The sequence below is a fragment of the Hippopotamus amphibius genome, chromosome 4 (genome assembly GCF_030028045.1).
Source record: "Hippopotamus amphibius kiboko isolate mHipAmp2 chromosome 4, mHipAmp2.hap2, whole genome shotgun sequence".
NCBI classification, from domain to species: Eukaryota; Metazoa; Chordata; class Mammalia; order Artiodactyla; family Hippopotamidae; genus Hippopotamus; species Hippopotamus amphibius.
Window position 1 is genome coordinate 85,451,976 of NC_080189.1, and position 20,755 is coordinate 85,472,730.

General features: G+C 42.4%; 1 protein-coding gene across 1 annotated transcript in view; it reads right to left on the reverse strand.

Annotated features, from left to right (window-relative positions):
* Nucleotides 1–1,060: 1,060 nt before the first annotated feature.
* The window catches only part of PIK3CG (phosphatidylinositol-4,5-bisphosphate 3-kinase catalytic subunit gamma), a 30,606-nt gene continuing 10,911 nt past the window's right edge, over nucleotides 1,061–20,755 (reverse strand). The window contains exons 6-11 of the mRNA XM_057731853.1: nucleotides 20,044–20,190; nucleotides 18,538–18,628; nucleotides 17,488–17,618; nucleotides 16,380–16,491; nucleotides 14,884–15,041; nucleotides 1,061–2,300 (exon numbers count right to left, since the gene is read on the reverse strand). Of these exons, the coding sequence (XP_057587836.1) occupies nucleotides 2,022–2,300; nucleotides 14,884–15,041; nucleotides 16,380–16,491; nucleotides 17,488–17,618; nucleotides 18,538–18,628; nucleotides 20,044–20,190 (918 nt within the window). The 3' untranslated portion in view covers nucleotides 1,061–2,021. The remainder of the gene's footprint in view (nucleotides 2,301–14,883; nucleotides 15,042–16,379; nucleotides 16,492–17,487; nucleotides 17,619–18,537; nucleotides 18,629–20,043; nucleotides 20,191–20,755) is intronic.

Sequence of the window (20,755 nt, forward strand, 5' to 3'; positions counted from 1 at the left end):
GTCAAGGAAGAGAGCTCCATACCTTAGGGGCCGGGAAAAGACTCAGGGGGCTAGGAAGCAGTGTTACCTGCACCTTCAAAGGTCATGCAGGGCTTTTGAACCCTGGTTGCATATTAGAATCACGTGGAGTACTCAGAAAAACACGGATGTCTAGGCCTCACCCCAAACTAATTAATTACAACCTGAAGTGGGCACTCAGGCAGGGTATTTTTTAACGTATCCCTGGTGATTCTGATTTGCAACCCGAGTTAAGAACCACTGGGCTTTTGCATGCTCAAAAAGAAAGGTTTGGGCTAGGCCAAAGTCCAACAGGTATTTATTTTTGTTTTAAAATTTTATTTATTTATTTTTTAAAATTTTCACTGCGGTGGGCCTTTGTTGCTGCATGCGAGCTTTCTCTAGTTGTGGCGAGCAGGGGCTACTCTTCTTGCGGTGCTTGGACTTCTCATTGCAGTGGCTTCTCTTGTTGCGGAGCACGGGCTCTATGTGTACAGGCTTCAGTAGCTGTGGCACATGGGCTCAGTAGTTGTGGTGCACAGGCTTAGTGGCTCCGCGGCATGTGGGATCTTCCTGGACCAGGGATCAAACCCCTGTCCCCTGCATTGGCAGACGGATTCTTAACCACTGCACCACCAGGGAAGTCCCAGGTATCTATTTAGAAAACTTAAAAATTAAGTATATACTTATATCTCATTATACTTAAACACAGACACCATTAACAGTTATTTCTATGTCACGTATTAACTATAGGTCATTTAAAAATATTTTATAAATAATTTAATGATCTTTCTCTGTTAACACTTCCAATAAATAGTAAAATATTTAAGAGGTGAAAATAGTTTTTAAAGAAGACATGTCAATTATTTTCAGGAAAACTGAAGAATGTGTCAGAGTGTAAAAGTCTTTTACACTGCATGATGCATGGGGCAAGTAGTGTTCTTCCAAACTTGGAGAACTTTTTAAGATATTATATATCTTCTTCCATTAAAAAGGAAAGAAAAAATTGCTCAGACCAAAATTTAAAATTAAGGCATTTGGAAACTCATCCATATTTTCAGGAATGTCTTCTTTAATAACATACTTTCTAAAAACCCTGGCAAACATCTTTACACATAACTACCTAAAATTCTAGTATCCTTAAAGGAGAAATTCTTTTTCCATTAATTGTTGAGTTCTAGGGTAAAGGTGTTCTTGAAGATTTCACAACTCTGAATAAAGAGACGTGAGAAGGTGGAAAGTGAGGAAGAAGAGAGGCAGGGAGAAAGGCAGTGGGTGGGGAATATAAAAGCCCCAAATGAGTCCCTGTAGTTACTTCCTGTTTCTATACCGAGAAGGCTATCATAATTGTACTTGAGAGAGACCTCTGTAGGCAGCGTTGAGACAAATTTTGCTGTTTTTAGCCCTGAACCAGACCAGCAGAGAAGGGCCAGAGCACAAAGGTTCAGATTTTCCATTCTGTGTTTGTGAGTCTCAGTGGTAACAGAACCTAATTACAAAAGACCCTGAAAAGACTAGCTTGCTTTCCTTGCTTTCAGCACATCACTAACGTCTGCAACCTTGGAGGGGATGTTTGGAAGTGTCATTTAAGGAATGAGACAAAGGTTAGAGTGATCACTTTTTTTTCTTTTGAAAAGAGTTTGAGAAACACAAGGATAACCAAAACTGAGAGGAAACCCAGATGAAAAGAGATGTTACCAATTATTCTAAAGAATTTCCAGAAGTACTCAATAATATGATAGTCAAAACATCAGTCACCATGAGAGAGGAATTAGGCTGTTTTAACTTAGAATGTTCTCCAACATCACGGAGACAAATGAGAAAAAAAACAAAGCTGCAAATAAGCCTGAAACTGAACATCACTTAAACAATCAGACACGCCAATATTTTTCTCCAGGGAAGAGTTCAGCTAGAGAAAGAGCTATATTTCTCAAGTGGCAGCTTTCATAATGTCCTATGACATTTTAAATCACGCTTGATGACTGCTGGGCTGATTTAAAGCTTTTTAATTCTAGCCCAAAGTATTAGGCAGAATGTTTCTCCCCTTGTTTGATGCCGAGAACAAGGTGTAGGAACCAGTTAAACTGTACAGTCCATCCTTTGTCTCTGCAAACTTCAATCTGATCCAGAAAATACTTTTTAGCATCCTCCTCGCTCTTCCCCACTGTTAGGGCATCCCGAATGTATTCTATATCTTCTTTGCTGGTTAACTGGGGCATTCCTGTCATCAGCATCATGGAGAAGAGGATGATGAGTAGGTTTGTGTGATGACGAAGGGCTAGGTAAGCCTTGACACAGACATCCTGGATAAAGGGAAAGAAAGCGCTGTTAACTGTTGTTATGGCAACAAAGTAGGCTGAAGACCAGCGATCTGTTTTGGAATTTACATGGCATCATCCTGTCCTTGTGAGGAAATCATCACAAGCAGATCCCCTGCCTCAGATGAAAAACTTGACGAGAACATAAACTGCTTTCATAATCTCTGAAGCACTGTAGTGTGGTTGCCTACACCCAGGGTGTGCTCAAGGAACACTAACTGATACAGGAAGTTTCATCTTATCTCTTACTCTACCTTTTTACTTTGATCTCTTTCCTAGGGAAATAAGGGTGGAAATTTCTGTAGTCTCTGAAGAGGAATGAGTCAGTTTTTGAACACCATCCTGGAATCAATTAACTTTATGTGAGCGTAAATAATGTTCGCCAAGAGCTAATGGCATCCAAAGAAGGGATGGAAATGTGCTGTTTGAGATTTCGGGTAGTCTTTATCTTTATTTTCCAATGTGTCCTATTCTAAGAAAATGGATGAATTAGCTTTTCATTGTCTGACTCTCAAAACTGTTGAATGACCTTTGGAAATTTAATATAAATTCTGAGTACTGAGTGAGAGCAGGCTTTAAAGTGCTACAGCTGGGGCTTCCTCTAAAAGCCTTGGAGTAGGGGACACAGGTGAGTGAAGCCGACTTCTTAAGCAACAAGCATGCTCATGCCAACTAAACTGTTCCAACGTGAAGAAAAAGTTGCAAGGTTCCCAATCTTACAACATCAGAACAGCCCAACCTTAATATCATAATTTGGCAAAGATGGCATGTTAAAGAAAACTGAAATTAATGATTATAGGTTTAAATATTTCAAAATAAAATACTGAGTAAAATATTAAGAGAATAAAACTCCATTGCCAACTAGGGTTTATCAGAAACTTTCAAGAGTAGTTCATCGTAAGTTACTGGATTAAAATCCACTTTTGATTATTATAAAAGTAACACGTAACTTAACATGTAACAAAAATGTAATGATATGGAATTACCAGTCAAAATCACTCTGAATAATGAGTCCAGGAAAAAGAAACGTATAAGATCAGAGAAGTGAAGGTAAAATTGTTAGTATTTACAAATAAACATTGTCTTCTAGAAACACTGAAGGGGAAAAAAAAACTAAAATACTATTGTAACATTTTTTTTAAACTAGCTCTTTACAAAATTAATAAATAGAATGCTATAAGTATGAGCAACCGGTTAGAAAGTAAAAAGACAAATGCTGTGAACAATGGTAACAAAACCCTCATGACTCCTGAGATGAACACCTACACGAAACATGCAGAACCATTTTTTTAAAACTGTAAAAATTTACTGAAGCACAGAAAAGAAAACTTGAACATATAGAGTGACGTGGCATGTTCCTCACTAATAAAACTGCTTATTATAGAGGTAAAAAATTTTCTCAGATTCATCTATAATATAATGAAATTGAATAAAACTTCCTATTGGATATTTAAACCCAAATATGTTTTTAAGTTTATCTGGGATAGCCATCCTAGATATTAAGGCACATTATAAAACTACAATATTTAAAACTGTGTGGTATAGTATCTATTTTTCTCCAAAGAAAGATAAGAAATTTTGTGGAACAGAATGGAAAGTTCAGAGACATTTCTAAGTACATATTAAATACATAATAAAGGTGACAGATTAGTGGGGAAAGATTATTTGATCAACAGGGTTTGTATAATTGGCTCATAATTTGGGGGGAAAATAAAGTTTATTCCATGTGCTATTCCAAAATAAATTCCAAAAGAATTAAACAGTTAAATGTAAGAAGGGAAAATATTTAAATAATCATGGAATGAGAAAGGAAGGACTTTTTGAAGCTGATTTCCAAGGTGGACTCCATAAGGAAAAGATGGAGAGATTATGGAAACTTCAAATTTTTGAGGAAAAACAAAAACGCTATAAACGATATTAAAAAGGGCAAATGACAAGAGAAAATATATTTGCAACATGACAGATCACTTTTTCATCCCTAGCCGCCTGATGGCTCTTACAAAGCAATAAGAAAGATAAATGGCTAGAAATATAGGCCAAGGATACAGTATATCATACTACCAGACATGAAAAAAAAAAGCAACCTCATTAGTAATCAAATAAATGTAACTGAAAATGAGATGGAAACATTCACCTACCAAATTGGAAAATCTTTTTTTTTTTTTTTAATTTTTAAGGATAATATCCAATGTTCATAGGCTGATGGTAGATGGGAATAGGCATACTTTTCCTAGCAGACAACTTGATAACATGCATTAAAAGCTTTAAAATACTTGTAAATGTTATATAACTTAATTGTGGTGGTGGTTACATAACTGACACATTTGTCAAAATTCAAAGACCCATACACCTAAAAAGGCTGAATTCTGCTCTCTCTGAATTATGCTTCAATAAGCTTGACTTTAGAAACATTGGCATCCTTTTACCCAGCAATTTCCAGGCTAGGAATTGACCTTTAAAAAAATTGGATAATTCTGCAGTGATTCATCTACAAGAATGTTCATTAGAATATTGTTTAACATTGTGGAAACTTGAAAGCAACTTAAATGCCCTACACTTGGAGACTGATAAAAAAGGGTTTATGAAAGTATCTACAGTTTCATACGAGAATGACCCTGTAGAAGAGTATTTAATAAGAATGTAAAAGGGAGTTTTAAAAAGCAGGTGTAAAACAAAACATGTACTATAATTCCATTTTGGGAAACAGACACAAGATATTTACAAAGAGAAGAAGAATGTAAGTTTACAGGCCAAAATGTTAATAGTGGTTTTTCTTTTTGGTTTTACATGATTTTGTCCATGTCACCTGCCCGTGCAGGGTAACCGCAGTGATAGTGGGGGTCAGGCCTATGTCATTCTCTAAGTCAAGGCTGGATTGTGTATGCATCACCCTGTCCAGGAACAAAAACCCGTGGGCTATTCCAGCATTTTTTAAAGTCAGACAATATATATAAAACGTCCGGCATAGAGGCTGGCACATAAAGGAGGGTTCAATAAATGTTAGTCCTCTTCCTTCCCCACCTGGAGGGGAGATCAACTCTGTATCTTCTCTTCGTGCTTACTTACCACGAAGCAGGAGACTCAACAGACCCATTGCACTGTTTGGGCTGTTCCTGCCATGGCCCAGGCATCACTGGTGCCCTAGAAGCGGCCGAGGTGCATTAGCACTCTTGCATTCTTAATGATTACACTTCCGTCCGGAAATTGTTTTCTCTTGCTCATCCCAAGGACTCACTGAGGTCTCTCTCATTTCTTGGTAATTACAGAGGCTAGGGGCAGGCTTCACCCCAGGCAACAGTCTCAGTAATGGGCCAACTCACACAATGTTCACAAGGGCAGAGATAGGGATGCCTTTTGATTCTGAATTAGAGGACATTCTGATTTTTAATTATTTTCTAGCCTTCTGTACACTGGAGGCTCTGGGCAAAGCCCCTGCTGTCTGAGCCCACTGTGTGGTCAAACTCTCTAATGAAAATTTTGAGGAGGAAAATTAATCTGAGGTCAAGTTATTACAGCACCAATCCATGGGTGCTCAGTAAACATTTAAGCGACAATTCACCGATTCACTGATCGCTGTGGCCACAGAGAGACACATAAAGGGAGGGAACTGTCCTGTTGCTCTCCAAGGCCATCTCACCTATATAAGGAATTTCTGTTGGCTCAAATTTATTTGGTTAATTCTAATTTTCACACCGAAGGGTCACTTCTATGAGAATGAAATTTCATCTGCAAATTTAACCACACATCCCATACTGGTCAAACACAATGTCTACATTCTGTCTGGCGGCGCAGACTCAGAGACGTGGTACAGACTTATCTTTTGCTTCAAGGTGTGTGGAGCAGGGGTTAAAAGTACACAGTCACACCTCACTGCCTGGATTCAGCTCTTGGCTTTATCACCGACAAGCTGTTTGTCATCAGAGAAGTTACTTAACCTCTCCAGACCTCGGTTTCCTCATCTTAGAATCAGAATAATAATAACAATAGCCATGTCACAGGGTTGTGGTGAGATTCAAGCACTATGTAAACGGTTGGCTATTATTATTGACAGTAGGAGGAGCTGCATGATTGAGCACACACTTCTCAATGCGGAAGAGGTCATCTTGCCATTTAGACCATCTGTCCAAAAAGTCCCCTCTGACAGCAGAGACCTGGGGTGGGAAATGAGCCCCGCTCCCACCAGTTGATGGAGGGCTGGCTTGGCGCTGACCCCAGGAGGTGGGGGGATGATGGAAGCATATGGCGCACAGGCTACGTCCACAGGTGGATCTCTTGCTAGGAGGGGCCCAACTGGGTCCTTGCTCTGCCCGCTCCAGCCCCAGGGGTTTCATTTATGCCCTTAGCCTCAGCCATAGGGTCTGTCCGAGCATCCTGACCGTGCTGCCTCAGCAGAGGCCTGTGTTTTGAGGGGCTGTAGGGTTGTGGCTTGGGAGCTCAGGGGGAAGCACAGAGCACAGAAGTCAGCGGCTGCAGCAACAGAATCTTCCCCTCTGCCAGGGCTGCCGGGCACTGACCACACGCATCCTCATTCTGTGCTTCTCAACTGCCGGTTGAGGCTTTGTATCATGGAGCAGAGAGGAAGGGGGAAGGGCAGAACCTGATGTCTGGGACTTGGTTTAAGGTACTTGTTAGCGAGTGTGAACGTGGGGAACAGTGTCACGTGGTTACTGTCATTGGCTGGACCACTACCTGTGAGTAGCTACTAAGTAGACTGAGCCTACACCCTGCATCTGCTCTTTATTTCAGAGTTGCTTCACATGCCTTAATTACAACAACCAGTACTAAAGGCAAGGTTGCTTTTTACAGAGCTACCCCTCTCATAAGTCTTAGGAACAAAGGAATCTATTACCACTTCAGGATCAACCCTTTGACTTGATTTGTTCACTGGCCCAACTTATCAGTTCACTATACTGAAAACAAAGTCCTTTCTATGTACAATCTGTTAGTTTTTTTAACCACCAATGAGCTGTGGCTGCTTTAGACAGTTCAAGGTCATGTGGAATAGTCCTACTTTTTCTTAAAACCAAACGCCTCCATTCTCATCTAGAAACAAAGTGGAAGTGAGATATTACTGTACCCAGCCACAAAAATGAGGAAGTAACCTCAGGGCCATAAAACAGAAACAGCAGAAAAAGAATCCAGAGCTGAGAGGAGAGAGAGAAGCAACACTCACAAACACTCATCAATGAGAAGAAATATCCTCACCACCTACTTTTCCCAAATAGTAATGTGGCCTCTGTCTGCTAGAGGAAGGAGAAGGGAGAAAAAATATTGCAAAGAGGATTTCATTTTTTTTTTTTTTTAATAAAAATCAACGAATTGGCTAAGCAATGCCTTTAGAAGTTATTTTGGCAAAACAGAGATGGTCACTGATTAGCAGACCTAGTAATGCAGGAATCTGGTAAATCTGAAAGAAGAGTGTGTCTGACACTTGGCCGTGCACTTGTGGAGTTTGACTTAGGATTGCCATTTTTAAGGACTTAGAAATGATTCTCAGACTAACTTAGAAATGATTCCCAGACTAGCTCTGTCTACCAGGGGAAAGGCTGTACTGTCATCTTCTCAAATATTTAGCCAGAAGCTCATTACAAACCTAAAGTTACAATTAAACTGTTCTACTTCAGTTAAATATTCTAAATAGACTGTATGTATGTGTGTGTGTTTATTTGCATTTGCGCCTTGTTCCAAAAAGGGCTGACGCTGGATTATTGGGATACATAAAAGTCACAATAACATTAATTAGAAGTGGGTGGAAAAAGCAAAGGGATCCACAATGGGTTTGGAAAAGAGACTAAAGCTATAGATCACAAATCCTATATTCTTGCTAAGGGCGGTTTTCAAATATATGTTCAACTAAAAGGAAAATCGAATCTGTTACTTCATCCAATGTTCAGAAGATTTAAAAAAACGATGTGTTTAGGAGAAACATAACTTTTCTAGAGACTAAGACCTGACAGAACTTTTGCAAGAGGATCTTTTTAACGTGTACTTTGTAGCGTGGTGAATAACATCCTTGATCATATTCTGATGGTAGACAGAACAATTCTCTAAGAGAAACTAAACACTGAGAGAAGGATGCCGGTTGGAAGGTTACTCTCGATAAATGTTTAAAAGTAACAGGGGTCTAATCTTAGGGACTGAGTGACACTGCATGCTGGTGGATCAACGTACACATCCAATCCAAGGCCATCTTTCCAGTCTTATATTCATATCTTTTCCAGAAAAGTGATAAAATTCAGCAAGCTTAGCTAAGTCCTGACAATTCTACAGACACATGCAAGCCTGCATCTGGCAGAGAAACCACACCGACACGTTCAAGCTCCTGCCCATGGCTGACGCGGACCCTTCTCTGAGGGCATCTCTTGATGGAGAGCGTGAACAGAGGGCGGAGTTCAGACCTGGATGGAAGAGGCTGAGCTTGCCCTTGTTAGTGGGCCAGGCTGCAAATCCCGAGAGGATGCAAATCCTTTGTCAACTCAGTATGTTATGAGCTATTCATATTCACAGATAAACTTATCTCCCTGTTGCCCTATAATAGGCCTTGATTACATTAATTTGTGATTAATCATTTGAGCTGCAAGTGACTTCTTTGCTTGGATCTCTTCCCCCTAATCCATCCCACACACTGCTTCAAACTGGACCCAAATTTCCCTTCTTGGTTCAAATTCCACTACACACGGCCACGTACACCTAGGTTGCATCCATCCTGGACAACCGTACTCTTTGTTCCTAAAATACTGACACTAAATACTAACTTCTTGTCCTTGCTCCTGTTCTTCTCTCCGCCTGGCTGTTCCTTCCCCTCCCTGCATGCGCCTGGCAAAATGAAAACAAACTCGGACTTTAAGGCCCCCAATAAAACACTCCTTTCTCTCCACACCCTCTTCTATCCCCCAGGGCAGGATTCCCTGCTCCCTCGGCAATGAACCCATCATTGGTGAACCCTCACTGCAGAGCTGTGTGCAACGGGGCCGTGCCTCTGCTCGTGTCACCTGGGCCCAGTGGCGCGTCTGCCACACCGTAGGTAATCTGCAAATACATGATGAATGAGTGCTTCATGTGCCAAAGCCAAGGTCAACGTGGGGCAAGAGTCACTGCTTTAAAATCAGGGTGAATCGGGGAACAGTCATGCCTGAAGGGATTTAACTGTAAGGACGTGCGCCTTGCCTGGACCTGGCACAGGACCTGAGAGGCAGCCGTGTGCTGAACAGGTGTGCTTTCTTCCACGGGGGAAACAGGCCTGGGGATGCCAACGGGAGGGAGCAGGAGGCTGAGAAAGCCCAGCCTGGCAGGTGCCGGGTATGGGCAGTTAGAGGCCTAGACAAGTGCAAGCAAGGAAGGGAGTCAAAGCCTAGGACTGGGGAGTGACGGCGAGGTGGCCGCGGTCCTCGGAAGAGTGTCCGGGGTAAGGTCTCTGTGGTCCCGCTGGTCCCTGTGACTGGGTTTGGGGACAGCACGGGGGTCTCTGGCAAGGCAAACGGCAGGAGGGCGCGGGGCCCCAGTCCTCGAGGCGGGTGAACAGGCAGGGTTAATAGGCGAACAGGAGGAGCTGGGGCAGAAGTAACTACAGTAGCCTGGGACCTGAGATGAGAGGAAACCACCACAGAGATGGACTTCAAATGAAGGTTCGTAGGAAACCGAGCCAGGGCTCTGCATAGAGACTGGGCGTGGCTGAGCCTGCGGGTTGAGGGGCCTGGGGACACCCTGGCTTGGGGACAACACTGCCCATGGTGGCGACCCAGCCAGGCCTGATGAAACTGGCCTAGATTAAAACAACACCGTGAATGAGCTCCAGACTTCTCCTATCCAACCCTTCTTAAGAGTGACATCTAGGGGCAAGTGCCTTTTAAGTACACTCATCACCGCCTGCTGTGTAGAGCTGTGCATGTGAAGAGGTTATTTGACTCCCTTGATTTCTTCACCTCCATCTGACACACATTTGCTTACTGTGTGCAAAGAACATCTTCAAAATGCTTGCTTCTACAAGGCCAAGTTTCACGCTCCTCGCAAACTGTTCTATATTGCATGTATACTACAGGTTTATACCGTGTGTCCTATTGGCATGACTACTGCTCTGACTGGGGGAAAAAAGTCATGTTTATGTCAGTAGGGAAATCGCCACAAAAATGTGACTAGGCACCAGATGACACTTACATGTCTGTATTATTTACCAAAATATTAGATTTCATAATTAGGCTACTTCCTCTCCGGATGTGTGGTATTTAACCCGCATCTTGAAGGCTTATTAACTAACATCTGAGCGACGGCAGCTTGTCAGTCTGTGCCTGAGTTACCACTTCATCAACTCACAGAATACAATGTATTGTGGGGACAGGAGAAACCTGAGGGGGTCCTCTAGTCTCATCCAGCTCCTCCCTGGGGCAGGAATTGCTCCAGTCAGTAGGTACCAGTCGGTACCTACTGAGGGTGACCTAGGTCTCAGGCTCCACGTGCGTGATGCAGGTCAGACATGGGCCTGATGCCCAGAACGGCCTCTGGAAAGGGAGAGACAAGCAGCAGGTGGTGCAGGGAACGACCCGCTGTGACAGACGCTCCAAAGGCAACACGCAGGGGGCTGTGGCCAGGAGGAGCCTCATCTAGAAGACGGCTCTGAGGGATGACATTTGAGCAGAGGGTAGTGGAGGGTGTTCCAGGCAGGAGGCCTGGACTGGGGGGAAGTGCAGAGGAAGGCGGCCCTGACCCAGAGAGAGAAGGAAGGTGGGCACCACAGGGGGAGGCTGGAGGTGGCAGGGGTTCCGGTGCACAGGGCCTTGCCGGGCAAGCTTAGATGTTCAGATTTGACTCAGAACAAGATGAGAAGCCACTAAATGGTTTAAAGTAAGGGAGTAACATTGTGTCTGCTTCTTAAATTCAGTTTTTAACCAAATTCTGGTTAATTTGGTCTTTAAGGTGAGAGCCATTGAAATGGGATTACAAGTCAGATCCAAACTCAAATTCAGTTTCTCCAATTACGATGTCCCCTCCTCATTCCTTTCCTAATCAAAAGAACAAGCGAGAAGTACAAAGTTTGAAACATGTAAAGCTACGATGATACCACCGATGAAAGATCTTATTTACATAAAAGACCAAACACTTAATAGAATGCAGGAAAACCACTAAAATGTTGACAGTGTTATTTTTGGAAGGTGGGATAGTGGGTATTTTTTATTCTGATATTTTTAATATTTTGCCAGCTTTTTTTTTTTTTTAAGGAAGCATTTACTGCTTCTAAAATTGAGGGAAAAAAACCCATGTTCTTACATAAAAGTAAACGGGAAGCCAAATTTCATTTGCCAATGCTATCAATGTATCTGCATGTGAGTATGTTCCATAATTGTTCCGGGACATTTCAAACAAAGTGGTTCTAAAATACATTACCAGTGGGAAAACCACTGTTTAATTTTTTCTCTCTTTAGTAACAGAGAGATTTTTTTCTATGGAGAATTTATTTATCAAAATCATCATCATTATGATATATCTGTTTAGCACTCTGTGTAGGACGCTGTTCCAAAGGCAAACAGATAATCTTGGGTTCAAACAGTAGGCTTCGGTTTTGTGTCTTTTTGTCTTATTATGGCTTGTTTCTGAACTCTGCCCTATTCTAGGAATAGCTCATGAATCTGGTCCTAGGCTCAACCAGCTACCTGGAAAGAAGAGGGAGGTGGGACAGAGCCACATTTTCCTCTTTCAGTTCCCCTGACTCCGTCTTCTTGCCACAAGCTGGGTAGCTTTTTAAGCCTTTGTGGAGAAGGCTTCCCTCACCCTCTACAAAAAGTGGGTCAGCTCTTCTCCACACTTCCCAACAGGTGATTCAAATGTGCTGCGTGCATTCATGAACCTTATCAATGCAAAATTAGTGATTTGCTGGAAAGAAGGACACCTTTCATTCAAAATGGAAATATATACAACATCTCCCAGCCTACCTAGAAATGGCAGCTTTGTTATATGGGACCCTGGGATGCTATTTAGAGAGTTGAGAGATGTGCTCCCTGACCTTGAAGGATTTCAGCTCAAAAACGGAGCACAAGATGAAGAAACAGAATATCGTCTGGAAGGCTTAGTAGTATGTAAAAAAAAAACAAAAAAAAACAACCCAAACAAAAAAACAAAAACCTGTCAGCAGGTCTGAGTCAAAAGATGAAAAAGCTTGTTGCTCATCGTTGTCAAGCTGGAGACTTTAGAAATACTGCACATGTAACATTGCACACACACGTATATGTGTTCAGCCCTTTCCCTGACGCAAGTGAGGAGGGTGGGCAAGGCACGGAAACCAGCAGACACGGGGACAGGCGGTGGAGGAAGAGCCTGGACCCCACCCGCCCTTGCTCTTTAACAGGAACAGTGCTACTTTGTCGTGTTTTATATGTTACAGCTCTGCTTGAGATCTCATTTCACAGAGGGCTTCTCATCCTAAAAGTTTTCAAAGTTTGAGGACCCCCTGTGATGGAGATTTATTGAGTTCCTGCTGTGGCCCAGGCACTCTGCCAAGCATTCTACGCATTTCATGTAAACAATCCTTAAAAATAATAAAACCCCACAGGAGGTGGGCCTTAGAATTCCCACTGCTCAGATGAGGAAACCAAGGTTCTGAAAGGACAATCAAATTGCGTCACACCCATAGCAATTAAGTAGCAGGGCCAGGATTCAAGCTCAAGTTGGTCTGCTCCAAAGCCCATCCTTTCAGCTACAACCTCATGCTGATCTGTGTTTAAGGCTAAAGTGCGTACATTCAATTAAAGACTATGCCAACACTGCAAAACACAGAAATATATAAGTACAATAAAAGTTACAAAGGTGTGTTTCTGGCAGTACACATGCTGCCCTTATGTTGCTTTAATGAAAGAGGTTCTAACCGCTCAAGAAACAACTCCCAGATGGAGAGGACAGCTTTGGCTGGAAGCCACCTGGATGGGGAGGCAGGCTCTCACTGGCTTCCCCAAACCCAAATCTTTTCATTAAAGAATAACTTTGAAATTTAAAATGACAACGAAAAAGACTAAAGGGGAAGTACTGCTGGGATTTTAGGAGGTCTATGGGAATGCTGTCCACAACGGGGCAGATGGGCAGTTATTCTGGGGAAAACCACTGGCCAAAAAGAAGAGAATGTACACACAGAAACAAGGAGAGATCGTTGGTGAGGTCACACTCCTCGTGTCTGTCTGAGTGTTCAGATGACACTATTGCTGCTGTGTTTGTTCAAAGCAGATGAACCCCACCTCCAGGAGAGGAGAATTGAGTATCTCCTCCCCCCCTGTAAATGATAAAACCCTTCCAGGGCTTTTTTTTTTTTTTTTTTTTAATGTGTGTGCGTAGGGGGGAGGGAACCATTTTTCTCTTCCAGGAAATTGTCACAATATGTGATTTTTAACCCTAAAGAAAAACAGGACTGAAATGTGTCAAATCCCTGGAAATAGTCTGAAACCCAGTTGAGTTTACGCAGAAAAACACACTAAAAATCCTAAGACCATCTGGCCACAGAGATCTCAGTTTCTCTGACAACACCCCTGGAGCTGTGGGAGGGGAAGTCCGGTAACCACCACATCGAAAATCAGCCAGAAGAACAAACAAGCACAGATAGGTTTCAAAACAATACATCCCAGTTCCTGTTCCACTGACCGTCAAGGCCCACATCATGTCCCAAGGTCAATATGGTCCCTGAGACGACACCCAGGAAGAAGAGTCAGTCCTGAAATGCCGGGTGCAAATCAAACCATGTTTCAGAGGCGCTAAGGGAGGGGGCTTTTTAAAGGGAGCCTGAGACAAATGTGCATGTACAGTAATCACTTGTTGCCTCTACGGATCTGTTTTGTGTTTGTATGGCTCTGACATAAGTATATTGCAGTAGTCATGACAACTTTTCTGAGTTACGTTCATTCAGTTATTAAATTTGCAAGAGCGAACATTTTACTCCTTGGGTATTTAAAATACCATTTGATAGTCAAAAGTGAACGTGGACCAGGAAGGCATGAACGAGAAAGCCAAATGTGGACACCTCTCAGGGAGCTGGGAGGCCCCACGGAGGAGCTGGTGGACAGGTAAAGGGGCACAAGCCAGAGGTCTGAGGACAACCTGCAGTCGAGCTGCCGAGCTTTTAAATGAGAGAAAGGACAAGCAAGAATGCCCTGTGTCAGCAACTGGCAAATACACACATGTAGCAAAAATCGAGAGACGCTCACATCGTTGGTGAGTCCTGAAAAATACATGTAACGTTTGGATCTTCTAGGCAACATCTTGATTAGCTACATATTCAAAGGCTAAACCTGCCTGCCAGGTGCCCTCCCTTAAAACCCTGTCTTCAGGGCCGCGTCATCCTGCTGGTCTGCATCCGCCAGCCCCACTGATGATGGAGCACTTCTCTTTGCTGTTCGGCTTTAGGCGGGGGATTACTGAGAAGCATCATTTTGCACTTGGGGAAGGAACAGAGGAGACTGGGAGGAGGTGGCGGGGGGTCATGCCAGGAGCGGGTGGACAGAGGCGAGCGGCGCCTCAAAGCAAAGTGAGAGGTGAGGGCTGCAGGCACCGTCCGGTGGGTGTTCCCAGTCGGCGGTCAAGGGGGGAGGCCAATTACCTGAAATTTCTGGAAGTGTAGACTTGTCTTTTTTCCAGAAGTCCCCATCACAAACAGGAAGTCTGGAGTTAGCACAAATGGCACTCTCTCTTTATTAATGCCCAGGAAACTTTTGTAATTCCCAAGAATGTGCCCAAAGTCAATATGAAATAGATTTCCTTAAGAGAAGAAAATGTCTGACGTCATTATACCGGCATCAACACTTGCAAACAGCACCCTGGTTTGTTCATTTCTTGAAATAGTTTGAAGTTGCCTGAAAATGAGCTATCTTGGGTGAGAGAGCTATTTTTACTCTCCACTTGTGATGTGTTTTGTCTTAGCAGGTGTGTGTAGTAGTAGCCACAAAGCCCTCTTTGAAACACACGTAGTTTTGATATCCTTCTGTTGTTCATTCAGTGACAGCCAAATGCCATTAAAAAGAAATTCTCATCTCAGAATTATTCTTGCAAATATAAACCCAGACTCTCAGTTTATATGTCAACATTATGCCCAAGATTCTCTCATGCTTTTTATGTAACTCAGGAGAGACTGATATTTCACTTTTTGGGGTAGGGGCAGTCACCTTTTATTTTTGAGTAGCAGGCTAGAAATAAATCACGTTGAATCTCGTTTGGGTCAATTTCTACCACTGTCACCATCACCACCACAATTCCCTTCATCTCTTCCCATTTATAGGGCTCTCTGCCGTATGAATGGCCCATAAACGCATTATCTCTTGATTCCCACAGAGAGTTAGCCATTTACCCCAGTATGGTGTTTTTCCCAGACTCTACTCTTAAGCTGGTACAAATTTCTTGGAGAAAAATGTCATAGCATGCAGCCAATACTGGCCACTAATAAATGCTACTAATTATATTTCCTCCCCAAAAGCCTGCTACCCATGCAAATGAGAAGTGCTAATCCGGTACAGCAGAATTTTAACCAGCAGCCGAAAAGCCTCACCACACAGAGTGGACAGTGGCCCAGCACGGAGTGGGAGGTTAGGCGAGCACAGCATTTCAGATTTAAGGGTGTCGGTGACTTTTTTTGTTGCTTCTCTACATCATCTGACACTTGATCACGCCCACCTAGCTTTCTAGCTACTGTCTGGCTTGTCCTTCTTAAGTCTCCTTTCCTGCATCTTCTTTTTTACTCACTCCTGGGTCCTCTGTAGGGTGATCACAGCCCCTGTGTCCCTATACAATAATGACTTCTAGATCTGTGCTCCAATCTTGAGCTCCATTTAAAAATTACTCTGTGCTGGGGAAGGGGGGATGGGGCGTTAGCGTTTAACGGGTACAGATGTCCCGTTGGGGAAGATGACGAAGTTCTGGAGATGGATGGTGGTGATGGTTGTACAACAATGCAGTTAACGCCACCAAACAATGCAGTTAACGCCACCAAACAATGCAGTTAACGCCACTAAAGTATAGACTTAAAACTGGTTAAAATGGTAAATTTTATGTCATGCTTATTTTACCAATCAAAAAACATTACTCTATAAACAATAAACTCACCTGTCTCTGAGATCATAATATTGTCATTGTGTCTGTCGCCTATTCCAAGAACAAAGGTTGCCACACAGTAGCCAGCACAGGAATAAACAAATCTCTCCACCGCTGTCTGAAACTAATCAAAACGCACGTGAATGTTAGTTGTGTTCTAACTACAAAGAGCAGTGTGAATCTATTACAAAGGACTCCCCAAAAGATGCTATTCTGGGAGTCACCTTCAGAGAGCAAGTTAGTGGTACCTGATTTCATTAACGTTGGATCTATTAGGTGCCAACTTTCTCATTGTTCCACTTACATTTGAGGTGAAGATACAATGAATCACAGTAGCACCAGGAGGAAACAACAGTCAAAGGACAACAGTAATTTAATCAAAGGGTTCACTGCCTCTCCATGCATCACTTGCCAACAACAATAGAGGACCCATAATGATTCCGCCTTCGATGGTGAACATATGTTTTGCTTGTGACCACTTAAAGTATGCATGGGTTCACAAATCCACATTTTAACAGACTAATAAATGCTACTAATTATATTTCCTCCTCAAAAGCCTGCTACCCATGCAAATGAGAAGTGCTAATCCTGTACAGCAGAATTTTAACCAGCAGCCAAAAAGCCTAACCACACAGCTTGTGAAGGACTCAGCTGATGTACTTCTGAGGAATAGAAGTGACATTTTCAGCATCCGTAATTTACTATTTAAATTTGGCTGCAGTGGTAAATTATAAATTACTTTTTAGGGTCTGTAGGGTTTCCAGGTTGGAAAGAGTTTATCCGTGGTAACTAAGTTTTTCTGCTGAACGACAAAAATAGATGGTCATAAAAAGTGCTAACAAGTTATTTCCCAGAACCAAATTTTATGCAAATCAGGCCTGGTAATCAAAGGAGAAGCAAATGCTCAGTGAGGTCTGAGCAGAGCGCGGAGCGCCTCTCTTTGATACAGATCTGCTGTGTCACCAGAGGAAAGCACTCAAACCCCCATGAGCTCAGGAAGAAAGCGCTTCACCAGTGAGTCAGGAGGCAAGGCACTGGCAGACCCCTTAAAAACGTGTCATTATTCTGCTGTATCATGACAACTTGTCAAGAGTCTTCAGAGTGGGGAGGAGAAGCCTACCTTTTCCTCAATAGGGCATTTTTCTTTGAGCCAGTGATTCAGGACTTCATCTTTAAAGGCGCCAGTGTTGCCCACTGTGCTTTGCTGAATTTTGGCAATTGTGGTGGCGTCTTTCACGATCTCGATCATTCCTGCAGGAAGAGGCACAGAGTCTGATGTGAACTGGGGCCGGCCGAGTGCCTGACCCAAAGGAGGAATAGCTGTGTCTTTGCTGAGTGGAGGGCAGAGAGCTTTCTCAACCAGAGGGTTATTTTCCAGGTTCGTGCTCGTGGTTTTCTTAGGAGGAAGAGAAAGAAGAGGAGGCGCGTAGGGAAGTTGTGTGGGACCTGCTTTCAATATCCCTGAATGAAAAGAGGAAAGGGTTGGTTTTGAATAAGCAAAAGCATTAATGTGCCGGACACATCTTTCTTCACTTGGCAACCTGTGCCTTTTCCTTTTTTAACTTCCAGGGTCAAGTGGGAATGATGTTCTCTACTTCTCAAATTGGAGACTTGAATAAAAATCTGTTTGATTTGAAATTAAAATGGGAAGTGTCTGTAAACGCATCTAAGAGGAGAGTATGTAATAGCGTTGATAATGTGAACTCTGGGATAGTAAAACAAGGGACAGATCTTTCCATCTACTTTTAAATGTTGTTTGTGAGAGAGAAGTTTACTGTGCAATGAAAGGAGTGAACGTTTAGAGGAGGAGAAGTAAAGAGGAGGGAACACGTTCTCACTAAAATCATTTCCACGTATATAGTCACAAGGGGTTGAATCACGCATTCATGTATTTTCAACGCCTGTATTAAACTGAGAGTCACATTCAACAGCCTTGGAACATCTCCTTCCTTTTTATATGAATTATGATTGTAATTTTTCAGTTATCAAATGCCTGCACTGAAGGGATGCTTGGCACGCAGGATCTTAGTTCTCCAATCAGGGATTGAACCTGTGTCCCCTGCAGTGGAAGCGTGCCGTCTTAACCACTGACCTCCACGGAAGTCCCACGGGATGATGGTCTTTTAAAATGAGCTGAGCAGTATATTCATCTCCTGAGGTCCCCACATACCTATTTTGTCACCAGTTGAAATGCAACCATATGGCAGAAGGCACAGATCCAAAGATTCAGTCTCCCAAATGGACTCCATGATTCGTAGAATCTCCGCATCAAAACACAAAAATGTTTCCATTACAAATATGTATTTTTCTTCTCCATTTAAAACAACAACAATCTTCTCCGGTAACACAAAATATTGACGTGAACATAAACTACATAAGCAATAAATGTACTTTTATTTATCAACCTGGTACTCTAACGTTTCCCTTCCTTGGGAGCCTGTTGAGTTTGGTTCCTGAGAAGTACCTTGGGGAAGAGGATAGCTGGATTTCTTTGGGGGTAGGTTTTAGCTATGATTCATCCATTACTCAAATGTTCCTAGTGATGTGTATTTTCCCACAATAAGAAAAGTTCCACTCTAACATCTTTATACATTTTTATCCATAAGGCACTCTTGTGCTACAACCAAGGCAGCAACAGCAATGATGATACTGACAGCTGACATTCACCGAGGGCTGTTTTGTGTTGACCCTTTGTATTAACCTCCTAGCATGGGTATGATTATCATTCCCATTCTTTTCCAGATTCTTTTCCATTATTGGTTATTACAAGATATTGAGTAGAGTTCCCTGTGTTCTACAGTAGGTCCTTGTTGTTGGTCTATTTTATATATAGTAGTGTGTATCTGTTAATCCCAAACTCCTAATTTATCCCCCCACCCTTCCCTTTTGGTAACCATAAGTTTGTTTTCGATGAGTCTGTGAGTTTGTTTCCTGTGAGTCTATTTCTGTTTTGTAAATAAATTCACTTGTATCATATTTTAGATTCCATGGTTTGCCTATTTTAAATAAATCACATGAAATATTAGAAATTATGTTACTTCTACAGTATTGAACACCTAGGGTATAGAGAATATTACTTTACAAATCTGGAAAGCTAAGTTTATGTTAGAAAATATGAAAATGATCCACGTTAATACCTTCGCCATCCACTTTCTGTTCTAGTCATCTGTTCACTCTTGTTACGTAACTGCAGGAATTCTCCAGTCACCTACCTGCTCATCTTCTCCCTCCTTCCTAGCACATCTTTCACTTGAGTGTGTGTATGTGGATGTGTACCAAGGGTGACGTATTTAAGGAGAGCCTCTGTGAGGGTGTAGCTGTGTCTATGCGTATGAATAAAGTGGATGCTTGGGCGTAAAGAAGCCTCTATTCCATGTTACCACACTAGGGACGGGGTGTGTAAGGAGGAGGTTAGGTGAGGGAAGTATCTGGCTATTTGGGAAAGCGGGATATGCAGCTCCTTAGGAATGGATGGAACTGTGAGGCTCACTAGATTTCATAGCTAATGGTCCACGGTCATCCTCCCCCAGTGAAAACTCTATTATGTCATCTTTGATCACTGTTCGTAATACAAAATAGGAAAACGGAACAGGGTCAGTAGAAAGCATGTTTTTAGATCTAGTACAGAATTCTTATTTCAGATAATTGAAAAAAAAATTCCTTAACAGCAGCATACCTGTAAAATAAGCATGTCCTGACGCAGATCATCACCGTGTTTAAAGATAATTCCAATTGTTTCATTTGTTAGAGCTGTAGGGTCGGCACATTTAAACTCAAGCCACAGGGGCTTTTTCTTGGAGGCCATCACTTTACATTTTTCAATCTGTAAGAAAAGAGACACACGTTTCCTACACATAACTGAAGGCACATTGTGAAGATGCACATCCTCTTGCAAAGCATCACTGTAAACACCTAGGACAAAGTCCAGTCGGAAGAGGATTTTCAATGATTTGGGTAAAAGTGCAGAAGGCATTTTCACCAAATCCAAAAATGCTGGTGAGAGCAATTCACAGCACTTAACCCAGTGGATCTCAAAGTGTGTTTCAAGGAACCCTAAGCATCTGTGGAGGTGCCTAAGAGGCGTGGCATATCGCATCCCCGCTCCCAGAGGACTCGTACTTCCATGTCCCCTCTAACACAGAGCCATTTTGCTGTTATTTGTTTATATATATTTGGCCTCCCTCTAAGAATTAATTTGAAAAAAAAAGAGTTCTATTGCTACCATAGTGTCTAAAAACAGTTGTTGCCAAATCAGATGCAACCTAATTCTAGGCCAAATCTAATAAGGTGAAATTTAACAGCAATAAATGGAACTCTAGCACTCAGGTACAATGCCTATCCCCTCCAAAAAAACCCCCATCGAAATAAATTCAAGGTGGTTTAGCAGC